Raw genomic sequence first — 27203 nt, 5'->3', positions numbered from 1 at the left:
TAACTGATCAATCTTTTCATTTAATTCCATTTGAAAGAAAGCTGTTGCTCCATCTTAACCCACCCAATATCATATATATATATATTTTAAAAATTCTAGATGCAGGACTCTCTTAAAAACAGAATTAACTGAAAAAACCTGATCATTTAGTTTCTCTGCTCCTGACACATTAACCATGTGTAACCACATCGCTTGTTGTTCTGGACCCCCATTTATGCGACGGGTAGTGTTTTCCATAACTGCCCCATATTGCTTGCCTCATTTTCTTTTGAAAGGCAACTGCAAAGTGGAAAATGTTAATAAAAATTTACATACATCTCTGGCATTTTTGACTTAAGCATAAACTACTATTACATGGCCTGGCAAATCACAATTTCTACCAACAATATGCTAAGGTACAAACTGGGCAAGAATTTACTGGAGAGAACTGGGAAAGGACCCAAGGTACTTTGAGCAAATAACTAGAGATAGGAAGGTAGTAATGCTGGATGAGGCCAAGAAGATGTTTTGACTGCGGGCTTGAAACTGCCTTCCCTACTAGGGATTGTATTAGAGTATAGGCAAGGAGAACGGGATAGGGAAATCTTAAGTGAAAGACATGCTCTGTAGAGTTTTTAGTTGGATCTGGAACAGAAGCTACTGTTAAAAAAGGGATAATAGTAGGGCATATAAAATATTGCACAATGACTGTAAGAGTCAGTCAGAGGTGGTTAGAAAAGATTGGGAAGAGAGATACTGGAAAAGCTGTTTACAAGGAACAATGGGAGGACATGCATATGGCTCCCAAGTATGCAACGTAGTGCAGAAGGCTTAAGATTTTTGCTCAGAAGTGTTTGCATAGGTATTTTTATACCCAAAGTAGACTCCAGAATTTTTTCCCTCAGGTAAATAGCAAATGTTGGAGGTATGATGTAGAAGAAAGAGGTAACAGGGAGCATGTGCATTGGAAGCGTAACAAATTGGTTATTTTAAAAATTCCCTACAGAGTACTCAATCAGAAATATTGGCTGAGTAGATGACTGTAACTAAGAAAATTATTATTTTGAGCCTGGACACAGGATACAAATTACCTGGACATAGTAAGGCCTTGTTAAGTTTAATTCTGTTGCCATAAAACAATTATTAGAAAATGGAAATCAAAGCCTCAGCCAACTGTATTTGAAGTAAAGGCCATATTAATTTGGCTGAAAACAACCCATGTAACTACTTCTTGGTGGTAGGGGATATGTACCTGTATTATACATTCCATGAAATTTGTACAAAGTCTCTGAGCTGTCTGCATTTAGATTGTATAAAAAGAAAACAAATACTGTACAAGTCTTCAGTGCTTCTTTTTTGTTAATAGGTATACCAAAGATGTATAATGCCTTTTTGTCTCTCTTTAAGCAGCAGCATCCAGTTGATGACATAGACAAGATGAAAGAAAGAGCAGCTATGAACAATTCCTTCATTTACATCAAAATACCTCAGGTGCCTCTGTGTGTCAACTACAAGGTATGTCAGTGTGTTTTTGCGTAATGAAAAGTCCATAGAAGTTGATCTAACATTAGAAACCCTTCTTGATGGTTCCATAGTTGCATACTTCACAAATCAGCATTTGGTCAAGGACATGTGTACACCAGTTTCACTTTGTGTAATGAAGTAATGCACCTCCAGAGGCCTCTCTTTTTTTTTTTTTTGCCAATACTTGCATATTTCAGGTCTCAAGCCTTTCTATAGTCATTCATGTACTGTATTCACGTGTCTAAAGATCAAGTAAGCACCTACTTTTGCCATCATATTACTAGTCAAGAACCACAGCATACTATCACAGGGAAGAGCATAACACTGACTAAAACTACACCACTGTCATAGTTTAAACCCTGCTACTCACAGTCAGATGAGGAAAAAGTTGTTTACCTATTCCATGAGGAAAAATGATCAAGAACACCTTATGTGAAGATAGGTAGGAGGATTGTCTTCATAGCCCCTGACTTAAATTGACTCATTCAACAGCAGTGAACACTCTGAGCTTGCCACTGACTACCAAAGTCTGACACTTTCTGGTAAGCCTCTGTCAAGAATGCTGCAACTGATGGTGGCACACCTTCTCCCACTCTGGGAGGGGGGGGGCATCTAGTTGTTGCATTACCTCCTTTTTGATCCTATGAATAACCAGTTTGAGCCAATAAATTGGTCTCTAAAGTTAGGCAGTCTTTGATTAATGGTAACCATGAATGGTAATGTTCTTCCTCCTGGATCTTGCCTGCACAGGCAGATGTGCCTCATTCAAAGAGGTTTGATCTTGTCTTCCCTTTTCCTGGAGTTTGATTTGAAACAACTCCAAGCCTAGAGCAGTCTTCTTCCCCCTACCAAAGCACTGCTTTTGGTTAGTGCTTGATCCATCATCAATTCCCAATCTCTTCACATTTGTTTCCAGTCTGTCATGTATCCCTTCCCAAAAAGTACTTAGTTTCTTTCTTGAAAAGACTTTTGCCGTCACAAGGTATTCCCACTTGTGGAACTATTGCTTCAGAATGCTCTCAAGGCAGCTCTGAGGCTCCCTGACTGCCACTTCAACCCTGAAAAAGACAGTACTTTCACAAATTCATTTTTGAGACTTGTTCTATTTGAAATCACAGGGAGGAATGGAAGATGTGTGTTATGTTGTTTGAAGCTCCTATCCAGAACGGATTCCCCTGTCACAGGCTTCACTTTTTTTGGAGTTATTAACTATAGTTAGGAAATGTGTTATCCAAAAATGGGAGCAAAGTGATCCCCATGAGCAGGATAACTGGACATCCATCATCATAACTGTGTGTTTAATAAACAGTACTAAAAAGGCCCTGGCAGAGATGCTTCTTAAAATGTTTAACCTGAGTTTAGCCAATGGCTTTCTCCCTGAGGTTTGGAACATAGCTGTAGTCCTGCCATTCCACAAGGGTGGTGCCACTACTGACCCTAGGAATAGTCAGCCATACTAGTCTTATTTGCAAAGCCATGGAACATATTATAACTGACCTGATAAACTGTAACATTAAAAATTTCATTAGGCTAGACCTGCACTGGTAGTTTGGTTTTGTCAAAGGTCAATTCTGCCCAATGAGTCTAGTCAAGTTCTTTGAAAAAGTAATGTAAGCTGTTGGCAGCAGTCATGCTGTCAATATGGAGTACCTTGACTTGGCCAAGACAATTGACACCATTCAATGAAATGATGAAATGGATAAGAAATTGCCTAAAGGACAGAACCAGGTACTTCATCTGAGAAGTATGAAGGTGACAAGTGGTGTCCCATAGGGCTCTGTGCAAGGACCCTTTTTGTTTGGTATTTACTTTTCTGACCTCCAGACCATGAATCAAGGCCTCTGTCCAATGTGTTATCATCTAATTCTAAAGAGGTCCCCTTATAATCAACATTGATTAAGCCAGTTGCTGAATGCAGTGGCCCTTTTGGGATGTACCAAACTAGGTATATCTAGCAACTAGTCGACCCGATAGTTTCCTAACTAAGATCATCACTGGATTAAAAACCCTAGGCTGTCAAAAGACTGGAAGCACTGCCCCTATATTTAGTGCCTTATAGACTCCTGGGAGAGATCTGTGCCTTGCTTTCTGAGCCAGTAGGGGTCTAGTGGTCCTGAAGCTTTTTTATCTCCACAAGTCATATAATCTGGTAAATACCAGAATTTGGGATCTAAATCTTTACCAGCAGCTAAAAAAGACACAGTAGAGAGATAAGTCCATTACATGGCACTTTCCCCACCTTTGGAATACACTCCCACTGTAAATGCAGCAGTGTGGTACATTATCTTTCTTCATATGGGAACTTAATGATTGGTTGGGTGAACTCAAATTCACCCCTGGCTTAACTGGGCTGGCCCTCTTTGAGAATGGCAGTTTGGTCTGAGGTTGTGTACCAGCAAGGTGTTAAATGGTCGTAATACTCAGTTGCCTTGTATTTTGTATGCACTTACAAACTACTGTAGTAGAGAACTTTCTGGTGTGTATAAACCAGCAGTTTTGGTGAGGTCTATAAAACATTGGTCAAAGTTACATGAATGTATTCCTAATGAAACATTCAATGAAAATGTTAATGCTTCATCGTTTGTTGTATTCCTTTCCTGTCCCTTCCTGTTTCTTAAGTCAGTTTCTGTTTACAAGTTACTACCAGTGTAAGCAGAGCAACTCAATAAGCATTTTGACTCTTGCATGATCTTTGTAGCCTAGCACAGGTCCCAGAGGCCACAGAATTTTGCCACTGCTGCTGGACAGTGAGTCTATAACTCTGACAAAGTATGTTAAAATAATTTGCTCCTTTGCCACATTGGAGATTATGGCCCTCGGATACTTATCTCAACTGCCCCATTGCCATATGCAAGTAGTTAGGAAGGTGCTGAATAAGCTTAAAGACCTCCATGAGTTTGGGTTCAAAGAGGAACTCCATGAGATCTTGTTTACATATTTCACATTCAGTTACAGAGTCTTGCTGCAGTTGTGACTGTACTGATGCCTTAATGTCACAGCTGCAGATGCGTGCCTGCACAAGATGGTATAGCCAAGATTGTCCTCCCTGAAGGAGGAACTCAAGAATAGGATTATGGATGTGCGAATGTTGCAGAAAGTGCTGTTCAGCCAGCTGGCCCAGGTCCTCATCAGAGTCCTGAGAACTGGATGCATGGCCGACTTTCACACAAGGGAGATGGATTGGGACAGATATATATGATATATGCAAAGGCTATATGCTCCCTTTCTAGTCTCCAATGTAGCCCTACTCCCAATGCAGTCATCCTACTCTTTTAAAATTCTGTTGCAATAATACGGGTCTTAAACCTACAAATTCAACCATCCTACAGGTAACATCAAACCAAAAATGATCTAGTTTTCACCCAAAATTATTTTTAGTTCCCAGAAAGTCAAAGGACCTCAGTTTTATACTCACACTGAGCAGAATGAACAAATTAATCCTCAAAGAGTATGTTTTTGTATGGTTGTCCATCATTCCTTGTGTGTCAGAAGGAGACTGGATTTGTTATTTCAAATTTGAGGATGCCCACCTTCACATAAAGATCATCATTGAGTCTGTGAATTTTTCTCAATTCTCGGTGAGAAGCAGTTATCAGTGCTGGACACATAAATTTATTGTTACCTCAGCCCCAAAGGTGCTCACCAAATGCATGTCCATAGTTGCAAAAACCTGAACTACTGGCCATTTTAACTTGGAACAATCTTATTTCTGCGAGAAAGTCTCTCCTGAGTTTCTTCCATTCTTTGAATTTCACAGTGAACACTACATATTATAGAACCCATTCAACTGTTCACATTCAAGAGATGTACACAGACCATAGTCTGCGAGGCATGTCTTTACTCGGACAGGATGCTTATTTAAAGAGTACAGTGATGCAGATTATCTCAGAGCCTACCTCACTTCATCTCAATATCTTGAGACAATTATTTACTTGGTTTCAAATGCTATGTCTTACTGAAGAGCTCTTCAGCGGACCTTAGTGTGCTTTCTGGTCTCATTTGATTTGCTTCTCGGTCCTTAACCTTGATGTGGATGTCACCATAGATGATTCTGCCTTGTGGTTGTGGAGTCTGTCAAAGGCATACTCTCCAAGAACTGCAACTTCAGACAGATGCTAGTCAGCACATCAACATTTTAGAGGTGAGGGCAGTTCTTACTTTCTAGACCTTTCAGGACTTTTCAGTTCAATGTGCTGTTAACATCCACACAGGTAAAACGCCAGTAGACTGGGACGTAATTATGCAGGAGCAACTCATTCTTGCCCTGGTTGTTGAGAAGCATTGAGGGTATGGGAATGAGCTATGTCTAAGTGCTTTCTTATAGATGACCACACGCTGGTGATAGCTAGTTGTCTAGCACAGTCTTTCACTGTCTGGTAATGCCACATGATTGCTCCCTCAGCCCTTCAGTGTTGTGGAAGATTTTTTCCATAACTGAAGAAAGCCTTGTTGTGAACATTTACATTCCTAACCATAACCAAGTGTTGCAGCTTCCTTTCTGTCATCCGTCTTCCAGAAGAATTTCCTAGGGATGCTGCAATCTAGAAGCAGTCCTCAGGACTACTTTACACTACTCGAACTGAAAACAAACCACCACTTGCAGCCCCAGAAACCACCAACTTGAGGTTGAAACAAAATCATGTTTATTAATATCAAGAGCTTTCATTTCCAGTAAAACAGAACTTCATCAGAACATTCCAGTTACACAATTCATATCATTTAAAAACCCCACCAATGAACCACATGGTAAAAGACCATCCATCACTACTCCACCAGAAGAGTTTGAATTCTAAGCTTTGTTCATCAACACAATGTACTTGATTTTCTGTAAAGACAGTGTGCCCTTGAAAGATAATCCATCTGTTGTGTCTAGGATAGCCACTGAGAAGAATATCAGTCGCTTGTCTTTTTTCATAATTAGTGTATGAGAGCTGAACACTTTTTACATTATATGTATGTCCATAGCATCTCAAATTTTTCCTAGAAATAACTGTGTCTCACATTCAGAAAAGAAGCTGTTCCTTCTGGTTTCTGAAATTACTTTATCTCCATGACTGACAGATTTTATTAAATTCTGTAACAAAAAATGCAATAAAACGTGGACTTTTCTGTCTTTAGCTCACTGTGTCAGGGCAATGGTTACTTGTCAGGCTTTTTGTAGGAACCCTCCTTGAGTGATGTCTGCATGGCATCTGTATGGATCTCACTGAAAACATTTGCAAGATACTGCAAGCTGGGTGTGAACTCTAGATCTCAATCAGGTTTTCTTTTGAGGCCATAGTTGTTAGATATCTGTTCCCATGAAAATGACCATCCAGAAGGATAAACTTGCATCTCTTTCCTTTTGTTTGATGAGGATTGACTTCCTCATCTCAAAGACGAAAGTTATGTACTTACCATAGCATTAGATCCGGAAGAGCTGGCCCTTCCTCTTCAGCATACCTTCCCTCCATCCCTTTATCTTGGAGATGTGGTCTAGAGAAATTATATGTGTAATATATTTGTTTCCTGTCTGACTTAACACTGCATTAACAGAACTCTGCAGAGAAAGCTACTTTGCAGAACATTGTAAATAAAAAAGGAGAGGGGCTGGTAGCCTGAAACATTTTCAGCTGCCAAGCTGACTGAAAGCCTGTGGCTTTGTCTTGTTGCTTAATGGAAATAGACCTGCTTGTCTAGATCTAAAGTTATAGTAAGTAGTAAGTAATAATCTCTCCAGAAAGAGACCACTCATCAGTGGAGTCCTCCATGTTTCTATGCTGGGACTTCTATTATTTGGCATTTGCTTCTGTGAAGTAAAAGCCAATACCAAAGGGCTCTGTATGATTAAGTTTGCAGATCACTGCAAGCTAGGAGCAGTTATTGTATCCCCAAATGACTTAGCCTTCCTGCAGGAATGTTGGTCCCAAATAAATAACTGGTACTGGAATCCTGTACTGAAACTAAATGCCAAAATAATGCATTAATGTATCCTTTGGGAAAGTCATCTACCTTGAGAACTACCACATTGATAATCTGTCTGCCCCTAATAGTTGAACCACTTATGGAGGATTTTGGAATTTATGTGGACAGTGACCTAACGTTCGGCCAACATATGTCCATTGTCTCATGAAGGTCCTTCTATATTGCACAGCTTATAAACAAAGGGATTGTATCTAGATCTAAGGATGTCATTGGCTGCCTTTACTCAACCCTAATTAGGCCAGTCATTGAGTATAAAGTCCCCTTTAGAATGTATCTGTCTAAACACATGCAACAACTGGAATGCCCACAGACATACCTTAGTAAAAGGATACAATCCCTAAACTATATGTCCCACATAGACTGACTCAAAGACTATACTCAGTATCCTGCAAACTGCTAAGAGGTGACCTGTGTGTATCATACAAGGCATCCTCTGACCCAATATTGATGGATTTACTGCACAACAGCAAGTCAAATGGCATCAGAAATGCTTGGTCTAGGGATCTGAACCTCTTCTGCAACATCAGCGGAATGGTTTGGATGGACAGGTATATCCTGAAAGGATACCACTTCTCTGGAACAGACTCCCCATCTATTTAAAACAAAGATCATCCTTGGCCATATTCAAGAACAACTTGAATATGTGGATTGGGAAAATTTAGCTAAGGACAGCCCCCTACACTAGTAATGGAGAGAGGCAGCTCTTAAATTTTATATATTTATTTACTGAAATGTGATTACCAGAAAAGTCCCACTGGGTAGGTGTCCTGTTTCACTGGAGGCCTGGGGATTAAAAATTATAAGTATTACAAAAATATATGAAGTACAATAATTTTACACTCTACAAAAATAATACAAAACCATTTAGTTTAAATAATTATACCAAGTTAGACATAATGGGAAAACACTGGCTAGGAATATATATAATTTATATGCAATGATTTAATATTTAGAGACATGTTAGCCAGTTTATAGAGAAATTAAAGGTAAGTTAGTATAATACAAACAGGAATTGTAACACGAAATGAGAAAAAAAAACAAGGTTATGTTTTATTTAGAAAAAGAGAGTCAGGGAGAAAAATTGACTAAAATAAGGAATGAGTGAAGAAGGATGAGTAAAGAGTTACAAGTTATGAACAGGTACTTTTTCATATTTAGGGTTATAATTTTTCCTAAAGCTGTGCAAGAAAAGACAGAGATTTTGGCTAAGAAATCTGTCAGAATGGGTTTAGAGGACTGGAGGGAGGGTATTGACCTGATGGATGCAGTTAAGAGGGTTCCAGGCCTTAGCAGAATAGTATGGGTATAGGCCATATCCAGCAGATTTGATAGATTTGTAGACAGAGGGGAGTTTCATCCACTTCATCCCAAATAAGAGGATTGGGTGGTACAGTGGTGCAGGGGTTAGCATTGTCACCTCACAGTAAGAGATTCTCCAGTTTGATTCTTGGCTGGAGTGCCTTCTTGCGGAGTCTGCATGTCCTTCCTGCATTTGTGTGGGTTTCCTCTGGATGCTTCGGTTTCTTACTACATTCCAAAGACATGCTTCTGGAGTGTTTCTACATGAGCCGCAGCTGAAAATGGGCTCTGTCCCAGTTGGACTTTCCTGGTAAATAAATATTAAATAAATAAAAATGAATAATAATTTGTTATGAAAAGTGACTTCAGTGGTTGTATTATTAAGAGAGAGGATTTTAAGTTGTGTTTCCTTATGAGTGAAGGAGTTGGTGAAAAAAGTTGTAGTATTTTTTTTTTAATGGTTAAGCATGAGTTGTGATTCACAAAGCCAGTGTTAACACTTCTTGAGTAATTTTTTGGAGATGTGCCAGGTTGTCAGATGTACATATGAGTGTGGAGTTGTCTGTGTATTGTATTAAGGAGGCCTGTTTTGTGTGTGTGTGTGTGTGTGTGTGTGTGTGTGTGTGTGTGTAGGGCTTTTTTGAGAATGTTAAAGAGGACAGTACCAAGGATAGAGCCTTGTGCTACAGCAGTGGTGACTGGGAGGTATAAAGAGAGGGTGGAGTGGTACCTGATGGACAAGTAGCTTTTTAACCATAGAAGGGAGGGCTGAGATAGACCTATACATTTGAAATAGAAGTTTGCTGTGAAAACTGTGTTGAAGACTTTAGACAAGTCTATAAATAAAGAGGAGACTAGTTTACCATTGTCTGTACCTTTGTTGACAGTATCTATAAAGGTTAGAAGTGCAGTGTTAGCATTGTGGGAGGACAGAAGTCATGTGTGGGGGACAAGAGTTTTTCTTGCTGGAGGTAGTTTAGCAATTATTTTTTAATACATTTTCAAGTATTTCGGAAAGGCGGATATGATTGCTGCATGTGTAAAGTTAGTGATGTCTGTTTTTATTTCCTTCTTTGTGTAGAGGGATAATGTGAGATTTTTTCCAGAGAGAGAATGTGGGATTCCTGGATTGACCTATTTGCAAGGATTAAGGCAGGATAGGTAATATTTTTGGCTGGTCTTTTAAGGTGCTCACTTGGAAATGTCATCTGCTGAAGTAGAGCATGGTTTGAGTAGTTTTATATATGATGTGGGCACAGGTTTAAAGGTGAAACTGGATGTGGTAATATGTGGCTCTTGGGCCGGGTTGGAATTAAATGTTGGGAAATCCTTGGAAAGGGATGATATACTATCTATGAAAAAGAGTTGAATTCTATTACAGTTTCAGGTAGTGAGTTATTTGAGTTATTGGGAGAGAGGTTAGGGTTGAATTTTTGTCCTGAATGTTAGATTTCTGTAATGGCTGACAAGAATTTTTTTAGAGTTGTGTTTACTATTGTTCTTAATGTTGTTTTAGTATAGTTTGTCTTCATTTATTTGCTTATTTTAGTATGATTGTGGAGCTTTCTGAAGTTTTCAAGTTATCATGGTGTGTTATATTTTTGACATTCTTTCCACACTTTTTTTCTGTATCCTACACTAGTATTCTTCTCTCTTTTGATAGCCAAATTCCATTATTTATTTTAGTTTCTTCTATTTTAGGAGGTGCAAGGCTATTTAGGAAAGCTGTATTAAACTCATTTACAGCATCATCTAAAGAGATGTTTTTTAGGAGTTGTAATTAATAGATGATAAGATAGTAGTGCATATTTCTAGGTTAAATTGGACAGGTTTCTAGTTGTTTTATAAACATGCTATTTAAGTGAAATTGTGAGATGTCTGGTTGTATAGATTTAGAGATGGTCACTCAGAGAGTCTGACATTGTAGCTGTGGCTTTGAATGTGCTAGCATCTGATACTAGGATCCAGCCTAATAAGCAATTTGATGTCTTGTTGGACTGTGTGACTATAATTAGTTTTGTGAAACAATGTAAGTTCATGCTAGATGTGGGGGATTTAGAGGTTATGTCCAACCAATTGATATTGGCATCACTCAGTAGTGTTTTTTTTTGTGGAATTGTTACTGATATCCAATGTAGGATATCTTCCAATGTAACTGTATTGTCTCCAGGAAGGATGTAAATGATAGTAATACATATTTGTGTATTTTCAGGAAAGTAATAAGAAGCTCTGCTGAATTGAAGTTATTGGGTTATTGTAGGCAAGATGTGGTGGTAATTGGGAAATATTAAAGTAGTCCTTCTACCTTTCCTCTTTATACGGTCATTATGGATGATGATATAGCTGGGGGGGGTATAACTTCTGATTCGGTTATGCTGAGTGTAAGCCTAGTTTCAGTTATAATGAGAATATCCGGCTTGTGTTGGGCTATCCAGGCATGTAGTTCAGTGGTTTTATGTTGCATGTTTCTAATATGTGTTGTTACCTGAGTTAGGGATTTACCATTGTGGAAGTAGTGTGTGGAAGAGAATTGTCTTAATATTGTTTGTGATAGGTGAGGTCAGGGTTAGGGTGAATGTTGTCTCCAAAGAGGATTTTAGTATATTGTGTTATTACTGATTCTTGTTTTTGATAGTATTTTTCCACTTCATTTTATTTTGAGTTGAGTTGAAATGCAGTTATTCAGTCTGTATTTGGGGTCAATGTGAATGGCATTGTTAAAGTGGTTTGGTGCGATGAGTGAAGAGTTTAGGGAGGAAGTATGAATAGGTAGTTAGAAATATGGGTAGCCCCTCATTTTGCCAAATATTTTTGCCCTGTCTCTCATAAAATGTTTGATTTTCTTGTAATACCAGAAAGATTGTAGTCTGTCAGTAATGCCATACCTTATACTTTTGGAATTCCCATCCAGAAAACATATGTTGATACAAAATGCATTTTTCTGGTAACTTTTTAAGTGAATTAGAGTACTAAAAGTATAGTGAATATTTAAAAATTTTCTTCACTTTTTGTCCCGTTCTCCAACTTTAATTTTTGGCTTTATGTAGAATTATTGACAAAATAAGTTGAGTGGTATGTATTGGGCTCTAGTTTTTGGTAGTTTTTGCTGCATTGCTGCAACATTCAACATTTTCTCAATATCAAAATCACAGTGGAACAATTTGCCTTGCTCTCACTCCCATCAGCCCTGACTTTCTCTTCCATTGTTAAATTACTAGTTGATTTGGGTGGTTTAGTTAGGGTTTTATCCCTGTGTACAAGAGTTGACTTTCTGTAATGTTTTAGTAACAGAAAATAGAGTAGTAGGATAATGTAATGACAACTGAGGACTTCCAAGATGGCTGCACACTTTGTGACAGCTTAATTTCAGCTCTCCTAGTGTGAAAACAGAAACTCAGAAAAGAAAGCCAGCGAATTTGCCTTTTTTGGGAAATTTTCAGTTAATGCCTAGTAAGTGCAGTGCCTGGATGCCAGCAAAGAAGAAATTTAGAGAACCTGAAAGAAAAACAACCACAAAAGATAAGGAGAAAACACTGGCTGGGAAGAATCCAGCAGCTCTTCAGCAAAAAGCAGTTCAAGCTCTGCCTTGGTGCAAGACATGACTTCCAGTAATCTAGAGTAAAAATAAGTCACGTGCTCAGAGCTAATTAAAATAAAAAGAACATTGAAGGAGTATATAAACTCACATAAAAGGCTGTAAAAATGGAAGAAGATTTAAACATATATTCAGATGACCTGGTAAAACTGCAAAAATCAGAGGTCAAAATGAAGAAAAGACTGACTGTGGGTATGAGACTGCTTAAGGATTGATGTTCCAAAAAATGGTAGAATTAGAGGACAGAGCACTTAGGTAAAACCTGAAATTTTCTGCTGTACCAGAAAAACTGGAAGGAACACACTGTATTCATTTTATGAAAGCACAATTTAGCATCTGGACTGGTATTCCACAGCATGTGTTTTTAATTGAAAGGGAACATCATTTGCATGCCCTAAACCTAGCCATGAGAAAGCAGCCAAGATCTCTGATAGTAAAGATGCAATCCTACCAGCAGAGAGAGTTGATTCTGACAAAACTGTAGCAGGAGGACAAAATACTAAAAGTTGGAGACAGTAAAGTTTTTTTGGAAAATTATTATGCACTGTATACTATGCAGATGAGGAGTAAATTTATTCTAGCAATCAGAGAATGTTGAGAGGCAGGTGTAAGATTCAAACTGCTGTATTCAGCTATCTTCAGAATATTTTTTCCTGAGGGTCAAAGTCATGTTTTGATGAAGAACATGTTAAGTAGGAAATATAAAAATTTGTCCAACAAAAAGTGAACTATCAAACAGAAGGGGATTCTGCTTCTTATTCTACTGATAATAAAGCTGTTAGACACCACACCAATGAAACCTTTTCCAGTGTTCCAAAGGAAATGCTTGAGACAGAGAAAAGTACATGAGTTAACTAGATGAAACAGGAGTACTTTGGAAATGAACCAGAGACTTGAGTTGGGAGATGGAAATCAACAGGAAGAAAAACAGAAAACCTGAAAATATTCGACTTTTTTTTAACTTCATTAAACTTGTAGGGGATTCCAAAGCATATGCCCTGCTTCATGTCATTAATGTTTAGAACACCATTAAAGAAAGGGGAAGAGAAAAGAAAGTGGTAACTGTAAGTAAAACAATTTCTGTTCTTAACAATATTTTTATAAAAATGACATAGACTGCATATTATATAGTAAAGCATTTCAGTTATGTTTGTGTTATATGAATACTAAACTAAACAGGTGCTCTTTCCTCCTTTCTTTCTTTTTTTGTTGTTTAGTTTTAAGAACTGTACATACTGCAGTATAAAAAGAGAAGAAAACCTGCCCAAAAGCATATTTAAGATAATAGGCTGTAATCTTAGGTTGTTGAGGTGAGAGGCAGGTTGTAAAAGTATGCAGAGCATTGTATAAGTAAAATTTATATTCTTTTTCTATCTTGCATAGAGGAATGACTGGATTAAGGCCCTTGGCTTGATGAAATAAGAGGTTTTAAGGGGAAGCAAGTAAATAAAAGAACACTGAATATGATGAAAAGTTTTCTTTTAGCAAGTAAATGTTCACAGTACAACATGAGAAACTTGTAGCTAAAGGCAACGGTGTGTCTGGTTCTCATGTTTCTGTAGAGACAGTCTGATAAGAGGGCAATAAAACGGAATACTTTTACCTTTTAGTGGCTAACAGGTAATGCTTTTTGAAAGCATTCAGGTTATTTTCTACATCTGGGCGAGGAGTAAAAGATAAGACAAAAACAGACAGCACACAGTGCAAGTAAAAACACAAGCTGTACTATGTGTTTTTTAGCATGGATAACCTTCATTGTAGTTCACTTAAAGTCTGTTAGTATAGCTGTCAATCTGGGACATTTGTTCCTATTAGGAGGGCTAAATGTCATTTTTTGAAGATGCACATATTTTTGTGTTTTTATTAAGTTAATAGGTTCCTGGTTTTTTGGGGATGTGTTTTTTGTTGTTATTCTTTTGAGGGTTTTCATTAAAACAAAGTCTTGTAAGATGTAACATAGGTTCAACTGGATATGACAAGAAGCAGCTGTATAAAAGATTAACCTGCCAGACATTAGTATATGCATGTAACACAAAAACTAAAACTAGAAATTAAAAAACTGGGAAATATAACAAAAGTGGGTAGATTTCTGAAGAAATTTATTAAAATATTTGGTATGGAAGATGTGAATTCAGTAGTAGAAGCTCAGAGATAATTTATATATTATTCTCCAAGGTGCAAAAACTGGGATAGACTACACATAAATTATATTTCACAGGAACATGTGCATTTAATTGAATTTTTGATATGCATCCAGTCTGTTATCAAACTGTTTCAGATGATGCGCCAATAACAACTAAAATAAAAATGCAAGGTAATGAAATAAAAATCAGATGCTGGTTAAACAGAGAGGAATTTGAGGAATGGGTAGTGGACATTTTTCTGAAGTTTGTAGGGAAGATAGAAATTTCTTCAGAAAATGTAGCTAGGGAGTGGAATAAAATGAAAATGGAGTTTAAAAATAGGGTAGAAATAAAAGAAAAAGAGCTATGGTTAATAAGTAATAAGAATCTCAAAGAACAAGAAGAGGCACGACTGCAGAGTGCTAGAGAGAAAATAAGAGACTACATGGATAATATACATGAGTTTAGAAAATTGCTGTTGAACAACTGTTTTTTGATAATGACTCCAGGGCACAAAAGTTTTTAGCACAGCGGCTCTGGTAACAGAAAGGGGTGCTGCCAATCTTAGGGAGTCTATAACATGGAAGATAACCAGGGATCTTGTAGTGGTATTAGAAATATTGCAGAAATTTTATGAAAAACTGTGTAAAGTAGAGAAATGTGGAAATCAAAAAGTTCAAATGGAAATGTTTATGGAAGAATTAAATATGCCAAGGTTAGAGGTGGATGATGCTCAATTATTAACAGGATAGAAGCAAATGAGGTAATAATGGTGATGTACAACCAGTCTACAGGAAAGTCTCAGGAATAGATGGTATTCATGTGAACATTTCGAAGCTAAGAGGGAAGAAAGTGATAAACATCTGGAAGGTTTTGTTTAACAGTGTTTTAAAAGGAGGAAAAGGCACCAACATTGTAAAAGAAAGCTGTGATGGCTGTAGTACCTAAAGATGGTAAAGGGCGATCAGATGCAGCTTCATAAAGGCCCATTTTTATTCTAAACCATAATAATAAAGTGTGTATGCCTATAATAATGGCAAAGGTGATGCAAAAATTGATAGATATCAATCAGTGTGGTGTTGTGGAGGGGAGGCAAAACATTTGAAATTAATAAAATAATAATCATCGAGAGGAAAGAAGATTGTAAGAAAATACCATTATTGTTAGCAGGTCTTGATATAGAGAAAGCATTTGACAGAGTAAGTTGGGATTTTGAGTACTGCAGTGGAAGCATTTGCATTCCCTGAAGCAGTAAGGTTAATAGGAGGCTGTATGAAAGATCAGAGGTGAAAATTAATATGTGTGTTGAAGGGGTCCTTTATGATAAGTTCTGCTTGAACAGAGGAGCCAGGCAGGGTGTCCTCTTTCCCCTTTATTTGTGTTATATTTAGAGCCATTGGCAAAGAACATAAGGGACTCAGAAATTCAAGGATATAATTGATATGGTATTCAAGAAAAGTTGGCTTTATTTGTAAATATTATTTTGTACTTGATAAAACCAGAAAAGAACTTTTCATGGTTGTGGAACATTCTGAGACAGTTTCAAGTCTTTTTTGGGATACAAAATTAAGATTAAACAAAGGCAGTAGCTGTAAACTATGTATCCACACACAAATTAGTTTAGCAATACCCATATTTATGAGGACATAAAAATAAAGTACTTAGGAGTATGGGTTAAAAAGGATTCTGTTATGGCAGTTAAGGATGTGTGAGAAGAGACTAAACAAAAGATAACACAAAAACTGAGAAACTGGAAGTTCTGATTTATGGATAGCAAGATACAAGCTGTGAAAATGTTTTCAGTCCCTTTAGTTTTATACACAGGTCAGGCATATTTTTTATCAACCAGAGGAGAAGTTGTGGATAGCAATTAATAAAAAGTTGAAGGCTCTTATCTCGGAGAGAAAGAGGGCAAAAGTCAAGTGGGGTAAGTTGATCCTTCCAACAGAACAAGGTAGTTTGAGATTACCTGATTTGAAGGGGTATTTCTGAGCTACACAGTTAAGGCTCGTATACGTAGCAAAGCAGAGAGCTATTATTCAAAGTGGAAGTGGATGATGATGAAATGAGGGGGGGGGCTCAAGAAATAAAGATAAACAGGGATTTTTTATGCAGATCCTTAAAGGGAATAACAATAACTATACAGAATATTGTATTTTTTCAAAGCTGTCAGTTGCAAGTCCTTTGGAGCAAAAGTTGCTTTAACTAATACTGTTTCAATGAGCCAGGATGATCTACCCATCCTTCAACTTTCTAGTACATAGTCTTATTGTTGCCATTGCTATGTCCACATTCTGTCTGTGCAATCTCACTTCCCAAGTCTTCTTTGGTGTCTAATGCTGAATATTATTAAACGCTTGTATTTAAAATCGTTATGATGTATTGGTTATGCTGTAGTCATTTAGTAGCAGTCATATGAAAGTTTTATTTCAGATTTTCTTGTATCTGTTTGGTTGTAAATCTGTTTAGTTCTTTACTTGTCCTGAAGCTTTTATTCTGCATATGATTATTCCTTATTGCCCACTCAGTTTTTCACAATAGTGTATTCTTCTGCTTCTATGGACTCTTGTACTTGGTAAAGAATATTGTATTAGTTTTGCGTGTTCTTTGTCTTGCCAGTTGATTTGGGTTGTGATGTACATTTAATTAACAATTTAAAAAAAAGTAAACGGGTATGTACTTCTTGGTAAGACTAATGTTTTTGGTGGTCTGCATGTGTACATACCTTTGTATTTCTGTCTATCGGCTCGCACATGGCAAGGCAATCTCCTGGTTCCACAAAGAAGGAGTTATGTTCTGGAGCTGATCCTGTTCTCATTTCCAGAAAAATGGTTGGATTCAGAAAATAGTCATACTTAAAGTTCCACAAAAGGTGCAGTTTTTTGATGTGATACTGTCTGTACATGGACTTGAGATGAGACCGCATGGTAAAAAGCATCACTTAATAATACATGACAATAACTCTTAGCATTTTCCAGTATTTTATTAACAAATATGGGAGGCTTGGTAATGAAATAAACCTTGTCCTTTCATTTTTTTTTAAAGAAGGTACAAAGGATAACTCTTCTCTAACGTCTGTTCATACTATCTGGGAGAACCTTACAGCAGTTTCCTTAGATTCAGTCTCAAAAGTTCTGAATGTCAAAACACAATAATTTAGCCCTGACAAATTCCCTGTAGGAAAGGGAAAGAAGTAAGATGTTTGGAATGAAAACAAGAAGCATGCCGAAAAGAGGTTTTCTGCAAATTCAATGAAAACCTGAAATAAAAAAAAAACTGCACCCCCACATCCCTTAATATGTATATATTCACCAACTCTTGAAATTGCGCAACTGTGTGGAAAAATCAGAATTTCTCCTTAACTACTAAATGCCAGTCGCCAGCATTCAAACAAATATGAATCAATAAACTTTGCAATGTGGAGGGTGTGAAGTTCACTCCTTGAATTATGTTATGCACCTGTTTCACAAATAAAAATCAAACTTTAAAATGCATACTAAAAAGTAATTAAATTGAAAATAGTAGGTAGTCCATAGGTGAGTTAAAGATGGAATATCCTTTACTGAAACACACAAACAAGCGATCTTAGTTGAGTATTATGAAAAACATCAAAAACATTTATTATTTATATATAATCCGGTTATATGGAGCAAGGGAGTGTTTACAGAGGGTGGTTCTGTTAAGAGCAATGAAAGCATTAGACTCATTCCTTTAACCAAGTCCCCTACCCCCCCTTAACACCATAGTATAAACTAAGACTGTACTACCTTAGAACTGAAACTAAAAAGCTAGAGACAAATTAAAATATGTAATTTAACAGCTTATTATTGCTTTATATAGGCTAACCTACTAATCCAAACTTTATTAATTAAGAAACTAACTCACTTACAAAATGACTAACAAAAGGACCTACCACTAGGTGTCTATCAGAATAAATATTAATACATATAAATTAAAACACTTTTAACAAAGATCGCTTTTGTACCAAATAAATACTTCATCAGGTTTGTGTGTAAAAAAAAAACATATAATATGAATGATCATGTGTATAAATTTATAGTACCTTTTTGAGACAAAGCTCAGCTTATGAGCAGACCATTAAAGCAAATTCCATCTTTAGCATAGCACTCACTACTCAATGCAAGCAGTACAAATAATAAAGTGAAGACATTCATTCTTATTAATTGAAGCTTGTCCTTTGTGCTCAGCCCAAACAGTAGGTAATAATAGCGCTCCATCATTACTTATATTCAATGTCTATCGTGCTGCATTAAATTTCTGTTGGGAGTGGGGGAAGGGAATATCCATATTTATTTGTGACCCCAGAATCTTTTGTTGGATTTTACTTCGCACCAGCCAGAAATGTATTGATGTCGTAGCGATCCTCAGTTGACCCAGCTTATCTCAGCATTGCCAGTTACAGATATCCCATCCACGACCCCCCTCAAAGCATGATGTATACCTAAGACAGATCGAAAAGCTAGTCATTAATCCAAACATTCTTCTTCTTATGAAAGATTTTAACCACTTTTGCTTTAGTTGTCTTACTTATACTACCAACAAGTATACTCATTGGTCTCTCAATTTTGTAATGACAACTTGTTAAACCAAAGAGTAACCTTTCCCACCAGAGGTGCTAACCTTCTAATATTTGTCCTTGCAGGGAAATCCCCATTCTCTTGTTCTTAAGTCATTTCTTCCCTGGTCACCTGACCATCTTAACTGTGAAGGTTTCCCTTTTTAAAATCTGCATCACAATACGCAAGTATCTTGCTATATTTGGGGATTACTTTAAAACTATCAGACATACCTCTCAACTGTACATATTTTCACAGAATGTCCAGATTTTTGCCTTAAATATTTGGTCTGTTCCTCGCAAAATCTTTTGTTTTCTGGCAAATCAGAGATGATTGAAGTCACTAAACAATAACCAAATTATGACAAATATTTGAGTTTCAGACTTTATATCCTTCATAAAATAAATGCTAACACCAATCCTTTTAGTCTAGCAGCTTTCTAAGTTTATAAGAGCAATATTTAAAATATGTTGTCCTTTTTTTTTTTTTGTCCCCCCCATTTTTTTTTTTTTTTTCCAGATTTCTTTCGTCAAGAGGTTGAGTGGTATGTACTCTGTATTTAATGGTATTCTTGATAATCCTAATATGTATAAATTCCCAGATAATCCCAAACTTGTTGCTACTCTTATCTGAATTTTGTTCTCTTTTAGTTAGATGTATTGAGAGAGCTGTTCCCATCAGCCATAAACACCATAAGTTTAAAAAACTAAACGTATATGATGGAATTCTTACATCAGCACATTCTACAGCAAGAGGAAAAATGTTTAGTTATCTGTAGTAAATCCGCTTTCAAAACTTTTGGTAAGCAAAACTCAAGTGCACTGTAAAGAAGTGCAGGGCCAGTTGTAAAGTTAAGGTCATCACCAAGTATAATCGCAAGGACTCCCTTAGTTATGTTAGTAACACATTACTTCACAGAATGTATATCTATTTATTTCTTCTACAGTGACTATGGCATCATTGTCAATATCCTACCTGACAAATTTAATTATAATTTCATTCCGCCTACTCATCCAAATATTCCCTATATCCCACTCTAAGCACGCCCTACTCTGCGGCACTGTGATTCAGGTGCTTTTTGCACACTCCGAACTAAAGATCACTGGTTCTGTGAGACAATGTAGTATCCCATTTGTCTGTTAAGAAGTGCTAAGCACCACTTAGTCCTACCCCCCCCCCCTTTAACTTCTTCAGCTTATGTATCTCCAGAGGTTGAGTACCAACCAAATGCATGGAAAGCAGCCATTGTGGCAGCTCTGCATAGGAGTGGTCCCACAGCTGATGCTGGTATTTGTAGGCCTATTAGCTTAACTGGCATAATTTGTAAAATAATGGTGCATGTAATTGTACTAATTAACAATGATTTAGGAGACCATTCACTTGACCTCAAGCATTTTGGATTTGTAGAAGGCTCATAATGTTTGTTGATTCTAACTAACTTGTTTTGAAAGTGTCAACAAGACTGTGGATGTGAGCCATTTTGCCCAAACTGTTCTCCTTACCCTGGCAAAGGCCTTTAATACCAGCCTCCATGCAAGTATTATTGATAAATTCAACCATCTCAACATTAATTCCAGTGTCATCCACTGGATAGCTAATTGGCTTACCAGTAAAACTTGCGTTGGTGTGGTTTTTTGCTGCTTTCTGCAGTCAGATATATGTCACAAGTGGTGTCCCTCAAGGCTTTGTCCTAAGCTTCCTCCACATTGTCATTTACTTCTCAGACATGAAAGCAGAAGTCAATGTTCTGTAGCTAACCAGATTTGTTGTCTGTAGACTGGATGCAGTTGTCAGAATCCCTTCCAATATTCATTCTCCACTAAGGGTTTAAATCAGACCAGTGCCTGGTGCATTAATCATCAGCTCAGTCTTAATGCCAAGAAATGCACTATTGTTACTTTCAAGTTCTCTAACTGTTTCTCCTTATACGATAATAATAACACCTGCCTCAAAATGGGTGCAATCACCAGAGACTTTGATACTTACGTGGATAATGAGCTTTCCTTTTATCACCATGTGTCAATTGTTAAAATGTAATTTTACTTAGCACACCTTCTCATGTAGGGTAGCACTGGGTCCAAAACAGATGCAGTTCCACTTTCATTCATTCCCTATTTTGACATGTAATTAAATATAATCAGTGAACATCTAGACTAACTTGAAAAACTGAAACCAGATTCTTTACTAAGAAAATTGTATGCCTAGATAACCTGAGTTATCCTGCACAGTTAAATGCTATCTCCCCATACTGTTTCATGGAGTTCTCTGCCTTATTTTCCGAACTGTGAAGGATCCTGTACTATTCAGTCTCCTTCATTTCTCTAGAACCAGTGATACAACCAACACTGGCTCTGGAGAGCTAAACCTTTATCACCACCTTACCACTATCTGATTGTAACCTTCCAAAGCAGATGTAACAAAGGGATGGGAGACCATGTATTCACATCTAGGTTATGGGGGATGATGTGGGTGAACTTCCTTATGGTCTCGCAGGGCCACAAGGTTATTATCTACCTATGAACCTGTACTTTTGCACTGTATTCCTAGACACACCAGCTTACTAATATGTATAGGTATTCAACAAATACAGCTGCTTTTAATTACATAGTGTTTCCTAGGTCTTTTTGTGCCACTATGAATTGTTTACCAGTAATTTTTCTAAATGTGTCTGTTCGATTAGACTGCACTTCCTGAATACATTACCCTTGCTTTGCCATTAGGCCAGACACTTATCCCCAGGAAATTAATAGCCTGATTTTTAATTGTTGATTTTTGTACTCAGCATTCCTTCTGTATCCTTTTGAGGAACAACTATATTCATCTCATTTTCTGTTCCTTTTCTTATTTTTTACTCTGTGGAGAAACAAAATTTTGTGGAAAGATTGGTTACTTACATTGCGTCATGTAATATATGGTGTCAGTATAACTTTTTGAAGTCTCTCAAAGATGAAAAATCTTTGGGCTCATTGTTGAAACAGGCATGAAGATAGTCTATTACAGATCAAAAACTACAGCAAAAATTTATTTTTCATTTTTGATTATACTTTCTTTTGATACTTTGTGTTTTTTAATTACAGGGTGAAAAAAATAGTGCTGACTGGAGGGATCTGAATATGCTAAATCTTGTGCTGCCTTGCCTTGAGTATCATAACAACACATGGACTTGGTTAGACTTTGCAATGGCTGTAAAGAAGGACATCCGAAAGGCTGTAGTTGCTCAGGTACTAGTCTGTTTTTATTCTGCTCCATAGTGCTGTAAAACTGTGTTGCGTTAGGGCTAAATTTTGGGGCAAAACAGGGGAAAAATAGATTAATCATACATAAAATTACTTCCCTGATATTTCTGTGAAGTCTTGATGCTTGTATGTCTCATCTCCAGGTTATCAAAGAAAAATTGCGTTTAAAACCAACTGCTGGTGCAGAAGCAAAAGGTAAAGCTTCTGAGGCAAAGACTGACACAAATGTTCAACAACAAGAAGAAGAGGAAAAAGCACGTTTACTAATTGGGCTGAGTACAACGGACAAAAACCCTGGGAAGAAGTCTATATTTGGAAGGCGAAAATAGGGAACAAAAACTGAAGTGGCTGGAAGCAGGAAATGAATGACTCATTTTTGGAAAGCAAGCCTTTTGCTGTTAGAGGAGAATTACCTGTCAAAGGGAAAGCAGTGAATGGATAAAGCAGGAGGCTTAGATGAGGTCGCCAGAGCTGACCATGTTTGTAAGAGTGGAGTTGTGCACATGTTGAATCATTGCCAAGAGAAATGAGACGATTTATCAAGAAAGGAGAAATATTTTTTTTTTGTGGAAAATATGTACAGATGTATATAAAAATTATAAAATATATATTGAGGAGTAGACCCCTTTTAGAGGTGAAGGGACTGTTTTGCACAAAATAATTAAATTTCTATTGACATTATTTCCAGAGGTGAAAGGGGAGTTGTTAATTTAATTTGAATTATACATTGATGATGTTAAAAACAGTGATCCCAGTTCTTTTTTTAAACTAATCTTTGGAGCACTCTTTCATTTAATAGTTAATGTTGTAACACACTGGGGAGAGAAGTCTGTGTATCTTCTTTAAAGAAGTGGCTCCTCGTGTTTATCTTTCTCATTGAGAACCCAGTACAGCATCGGGCTGTTCACAGATGTGCGCCTCTGTGTTACAGCACTGTCTGTACATCTTGAAGTGACATATCATATCTCTGAGAGCCACATGCTTTTCCCCTGTAAGTGTTTGTGATTATTCTAATGGTAATGTGGCAACATTTGATGAGACCCTACTGGGATTCTTCAGCTTTGAGCTGCACATTTTGCTTATCTCAGGTTTAATATTACTGTTTACTATTACTTATAATTTCATAACTCACTTGTAGGGCTCCTTATTGTGATCATAAGAGTAAGGAGAATCTTGCAGTAACAGTTTGTTAGGGTGAATGTCATTTTACTAGAATTCGTTTCAATATTTTTAAAATACATTCTCTGTAGAGAGGAGTGACATTTGCAGCCATCAGGAAATTTTGGGATTAACTGCTGTATTTTTAAACATTTGTTTTCATGGTGGTTGAATTTGCTCAGTTTCAACTAATCCAATTTATTTCTTATTCTGTAAAACAGTTAATGGACTGAACGGTTATGAAATCTTGTAGATTTTTAGTTTGTTGCTTAAAAAGTATGGATGGCAACAAGTTCTGGAATCAGTTTTTTTGTAGAATCTGCACTTTTGATCTGAACCAGAACAAATATCCCAGTGAATCTGAAGGACTGAGCAGTGCATCACAGAAGGCACTGAGCCCTCCATGAGCACAGTTTGAATGGCAATGTGTAATCCAATGACATTTTCATCCATTGTTATCAAAAGACTAGTTATGGGACTTGAGACATTTTACCACTGTGCATTGTCCTTGTGAGTTGGTATATTTAATATGCAGAGTTGCATGGGGATTTTCGAGGCAGTGGACAGCATAAATGATGGAATATGATTTGCAGTGTTTTAAGGCACTCCATTGTGAACAATAACCTCTGAAATAACCTTCAGCACTTATTCAGCCTTGGAAGTCTAAATTAAAAGGTTTAGGAGTTCACAGAAAAAAAAGCAGTGGCATTGTTTTTCAGACATATATTTATAGGTATATATACTTGTGTGTGTGTGGGTGTATGTATGTATGTATATATATATATATATATATATATATGTATATATATATATATATATATATATATATATATATATATATATATATATATATATATATATATATATATATATATATATATATATATATATATATATATATATATATATATATATATATATATATATATATATATATATATATATATATATATATATACATATATACCTATATATATATATATATATATACATATATATATATATATATATATATATATATATATATACATATATATATATATATATATATATATATATATATATATATATATATATATATATAGGTATATATATATATATATATATATATATATATATATATATATATATATATATATATATATACATATAGATATAGATATATATATATATATATATATATATATACCTATATATATATATATATATATATATATATATATATATACAGAATGTTTAATCAAGCTGCCCGAGTGCAGTGTCACATCCTCAGGAGGGTTGCCCTGTGTTAGCACCTAAATTGCATAACCACAGGTTGAGATTGCCTAAATATACACTGATAAAAGACAGCTGTGTTGGGATATAACACTGGTTTATGAGGTCCATGTTTATTTATTTTTTTTAAACATTTTTCCCCATCTTCTTGACCAGGACTGAAATCCATCAGACTCAGTTTGCTAGCTTTTTTTGATGATGTGTTACAGCAACTGTGTATACAGGTAATAAATTAATAAAATGAAATAAAATAAACCCTGGTGCATTTGCTGAGCTGCTAAGAGTTAGCTTTCCGTTAGAAAAAAAAAATCCTCTAATAACATATAGATGGTAGAAAATCACTGAGGCTTAAATCTTTGCAAAACTCTAAATGGAGTTTTCTGCCATGCACTTGCACTATGACTGTCTGACTCGTGTCAGAACTAAGCTATTTTGCCTATGTGCATACAGTGCAGCTTTCTGCTAGTCATGTCTGTCTGAGATGAACTGTTGGGCTGCAGCTGTTTAGGTTATTGTGTTGGCAATGCTGATGGACTAGAGTATTTGTATTACATACTGTGGTCGATATACTCAGCTGAAATGGCACACTTTGTGCAGGGTATTTCTTGCTTGCTGATGAACAACATGCAATGTCAGCTGAGAGAGCGCTAGTGTAATTTTTTGTTATCATTTAAGAATCACTGCGAATCACAAATGACTGCAGATTAGTCTTGGCCACTGCATTATTGAAGTGTATGCTGTGTGCTGTCTGCTTTCCTTGTATTTTGTTGTCACTCAGCTCGTTGACATTTCAACCGCATGAAACAAACTAGTCAAAACTTCAACTCCATGAAATTTACAAACAAAAAAAAGCATTTTGTGCAGAGGGCTTCCCACCATATTGTGCATGGGAGTTTTTCCTTCCACTCCCCTATTATATGTACTAACTCCATGGTCACACAACCATAGAGAAAATAAAAGTACACAAAGGAAATCATTGCTGGCCCACAAATAGAAAATGCACCAGCACTCGATTCCTATATAGAACATTAAGCAGAAATTTGAACTTAACAAGTTTGAGCCTTGTCAAATTTGCACTTGGTGACTAGTAGGATAGTGACTGTTACTGTGAAAAACTGCCAGATGAAAATATTCTGTCATGACAAGTACCCATAGCTTACTGTAACTCATAACGTAGGAGTTCAGATGCATTGCTGTCCGATATGTTTGGGCAGCAGGTTTAACACCTTACAAGCTTATGCTGGTTTTCTTTCAAAGTTTATTTTGCTCTCAGCCTAGATGTGTTGAATTTGTTGATATGCATTAGTTTAATAAGCAGAGTTATCTAATATCATGTGACCAGTTAGCATCATGCAGTAGGAAGAGCTAGCTGCTGCAGTTGAGGGCTACTTGAAGCAGTGCTTGCTCTGCTTAAACCAGAGTACCTTAGCCAGCATAAAGGGATTAGTTGTGAACTGCAAGTTCAGAACTGAAGAGTAGAATGAGACTGGCGTTATACCAATGAGAGAGCTTAGAGCCTGTATTTGACACCTCTGACTTGGGCTTTGTAAACACTTCAGGTGCAAGAGGGCATCATCAAATATTGGAAATTTGATTCTCTTTTCTTTGTGAGAAGATTAAGGATTTTACATTGCCGAGGAAGCACTCCCATAGGAGACCAGGGGACCTACAGAAAAGCAGGCACTACTGATAAGGAGGTGCCATCCAATGACCACAGTGAGACCAGTCACTTCTGAATTAAAGTCAAAGACTATTTTGCAGGAAGAGGACTGCAAGTTGGTGTAAAAAAAGTCTTTCTCATCTTTGTTTACTTATTTGTTAATTTATGTATTTAAATTTGTTAACTAGGGTAGAACTCCACTGGTCCAGATGGAACATTTTTCAGACTCAGCACTGGAGCTGTCTGGTTAAGTCTTTTGTAACATAGAGGACAAATGGAACTTGTTAACAGCTTACAGCCTTAATACTGTGATAACTCCCAGACATGCATGTTTAAAGTATTGACATCACCAGTCACTGAAGAAATATAAGAACATTTGAATCTGCAGTCACTGCAGTAGCTGTAAATTCGGCTGAAGCATAAAACATATAGTTCTTGGTGACTACTACTACATTCGTTGAAATCAGTTGGGCTCAAATACTTTGAAATCATCAGATCTGAAAGCTTGGTTTGCACTTCTAGCTTTAAAAAGCAAAATCTAGATATTCCTTATGCAGCATATAATGCCAGCAAGCTAAGTAATAGCAAGTCCTTTAAAGAAGATAACAAATTGGTTTGGGACTTATCAGAACAGCAGAGTGAGTGAGACTGTTGTTGCACAGAATATTGTGGAACATCTATAATTGTAATGCTTTTCTCTTAATAGGAGAGGACATCAGTTAAGTTTTGGTGACCTGTTTTATGAACATCCTGGTCACAGGTTAAAATGGCTTGTTTCTTTTATTTACTTTCTTCCTAATTTTACCACTGTTT

The 27203-nt window shown here is 36.6% G+C and overlaps 1 protein-coding gene across 1 annotated transcript in view; it reads left to right on the top strand.

The window, feature by feature from the left end:
* The window catches only part of KIAA0100 (KIAA0100 ortholog), a 2229983-nt gene extending 2205770 nt beyond the window's left edge, over positions 1-24213 (top strand). The window contains exons 37-39 of the mRNA XM_044054400.1: positions 1387-1494; positions 22139-22282; positions 22441-24213. Of these exons, the coding sequence (XP_043910335.1) occupies positions 1387-1494; positions 22139-22282; positions 22441-22626 (438 nt within the window). The 3' untranslated portion in view covers positions 22627-24213. The remainder of the gene's footprint in view (positions 1-1386; positions 1495-22138; positions 22283-22440) is intronic.
* The last annotated feature ends 2990 nt before the right edge of the window (positions 24214-27203 follow it).

This window comes from Protopterus annectens, chromosome 13.part0 (genome assembly GCF_019279795.1).
Source record: "Protopterus annectens isolate FY-2018-M chromosome 13.part0, PAN1.0, whole genome shotgun sequence".
Taxonomy (NCBI): domain Eukaryota; kingdom Metazoa; phylum Chordata; order Ceratodontiformes; family Protopteridae; genus Protopterus; species Protopterus annectens.
Note: the sequence above shows the minus strand (reverse complement) of the source record. Positions and strands in the feature narration are given on the sequence as shown.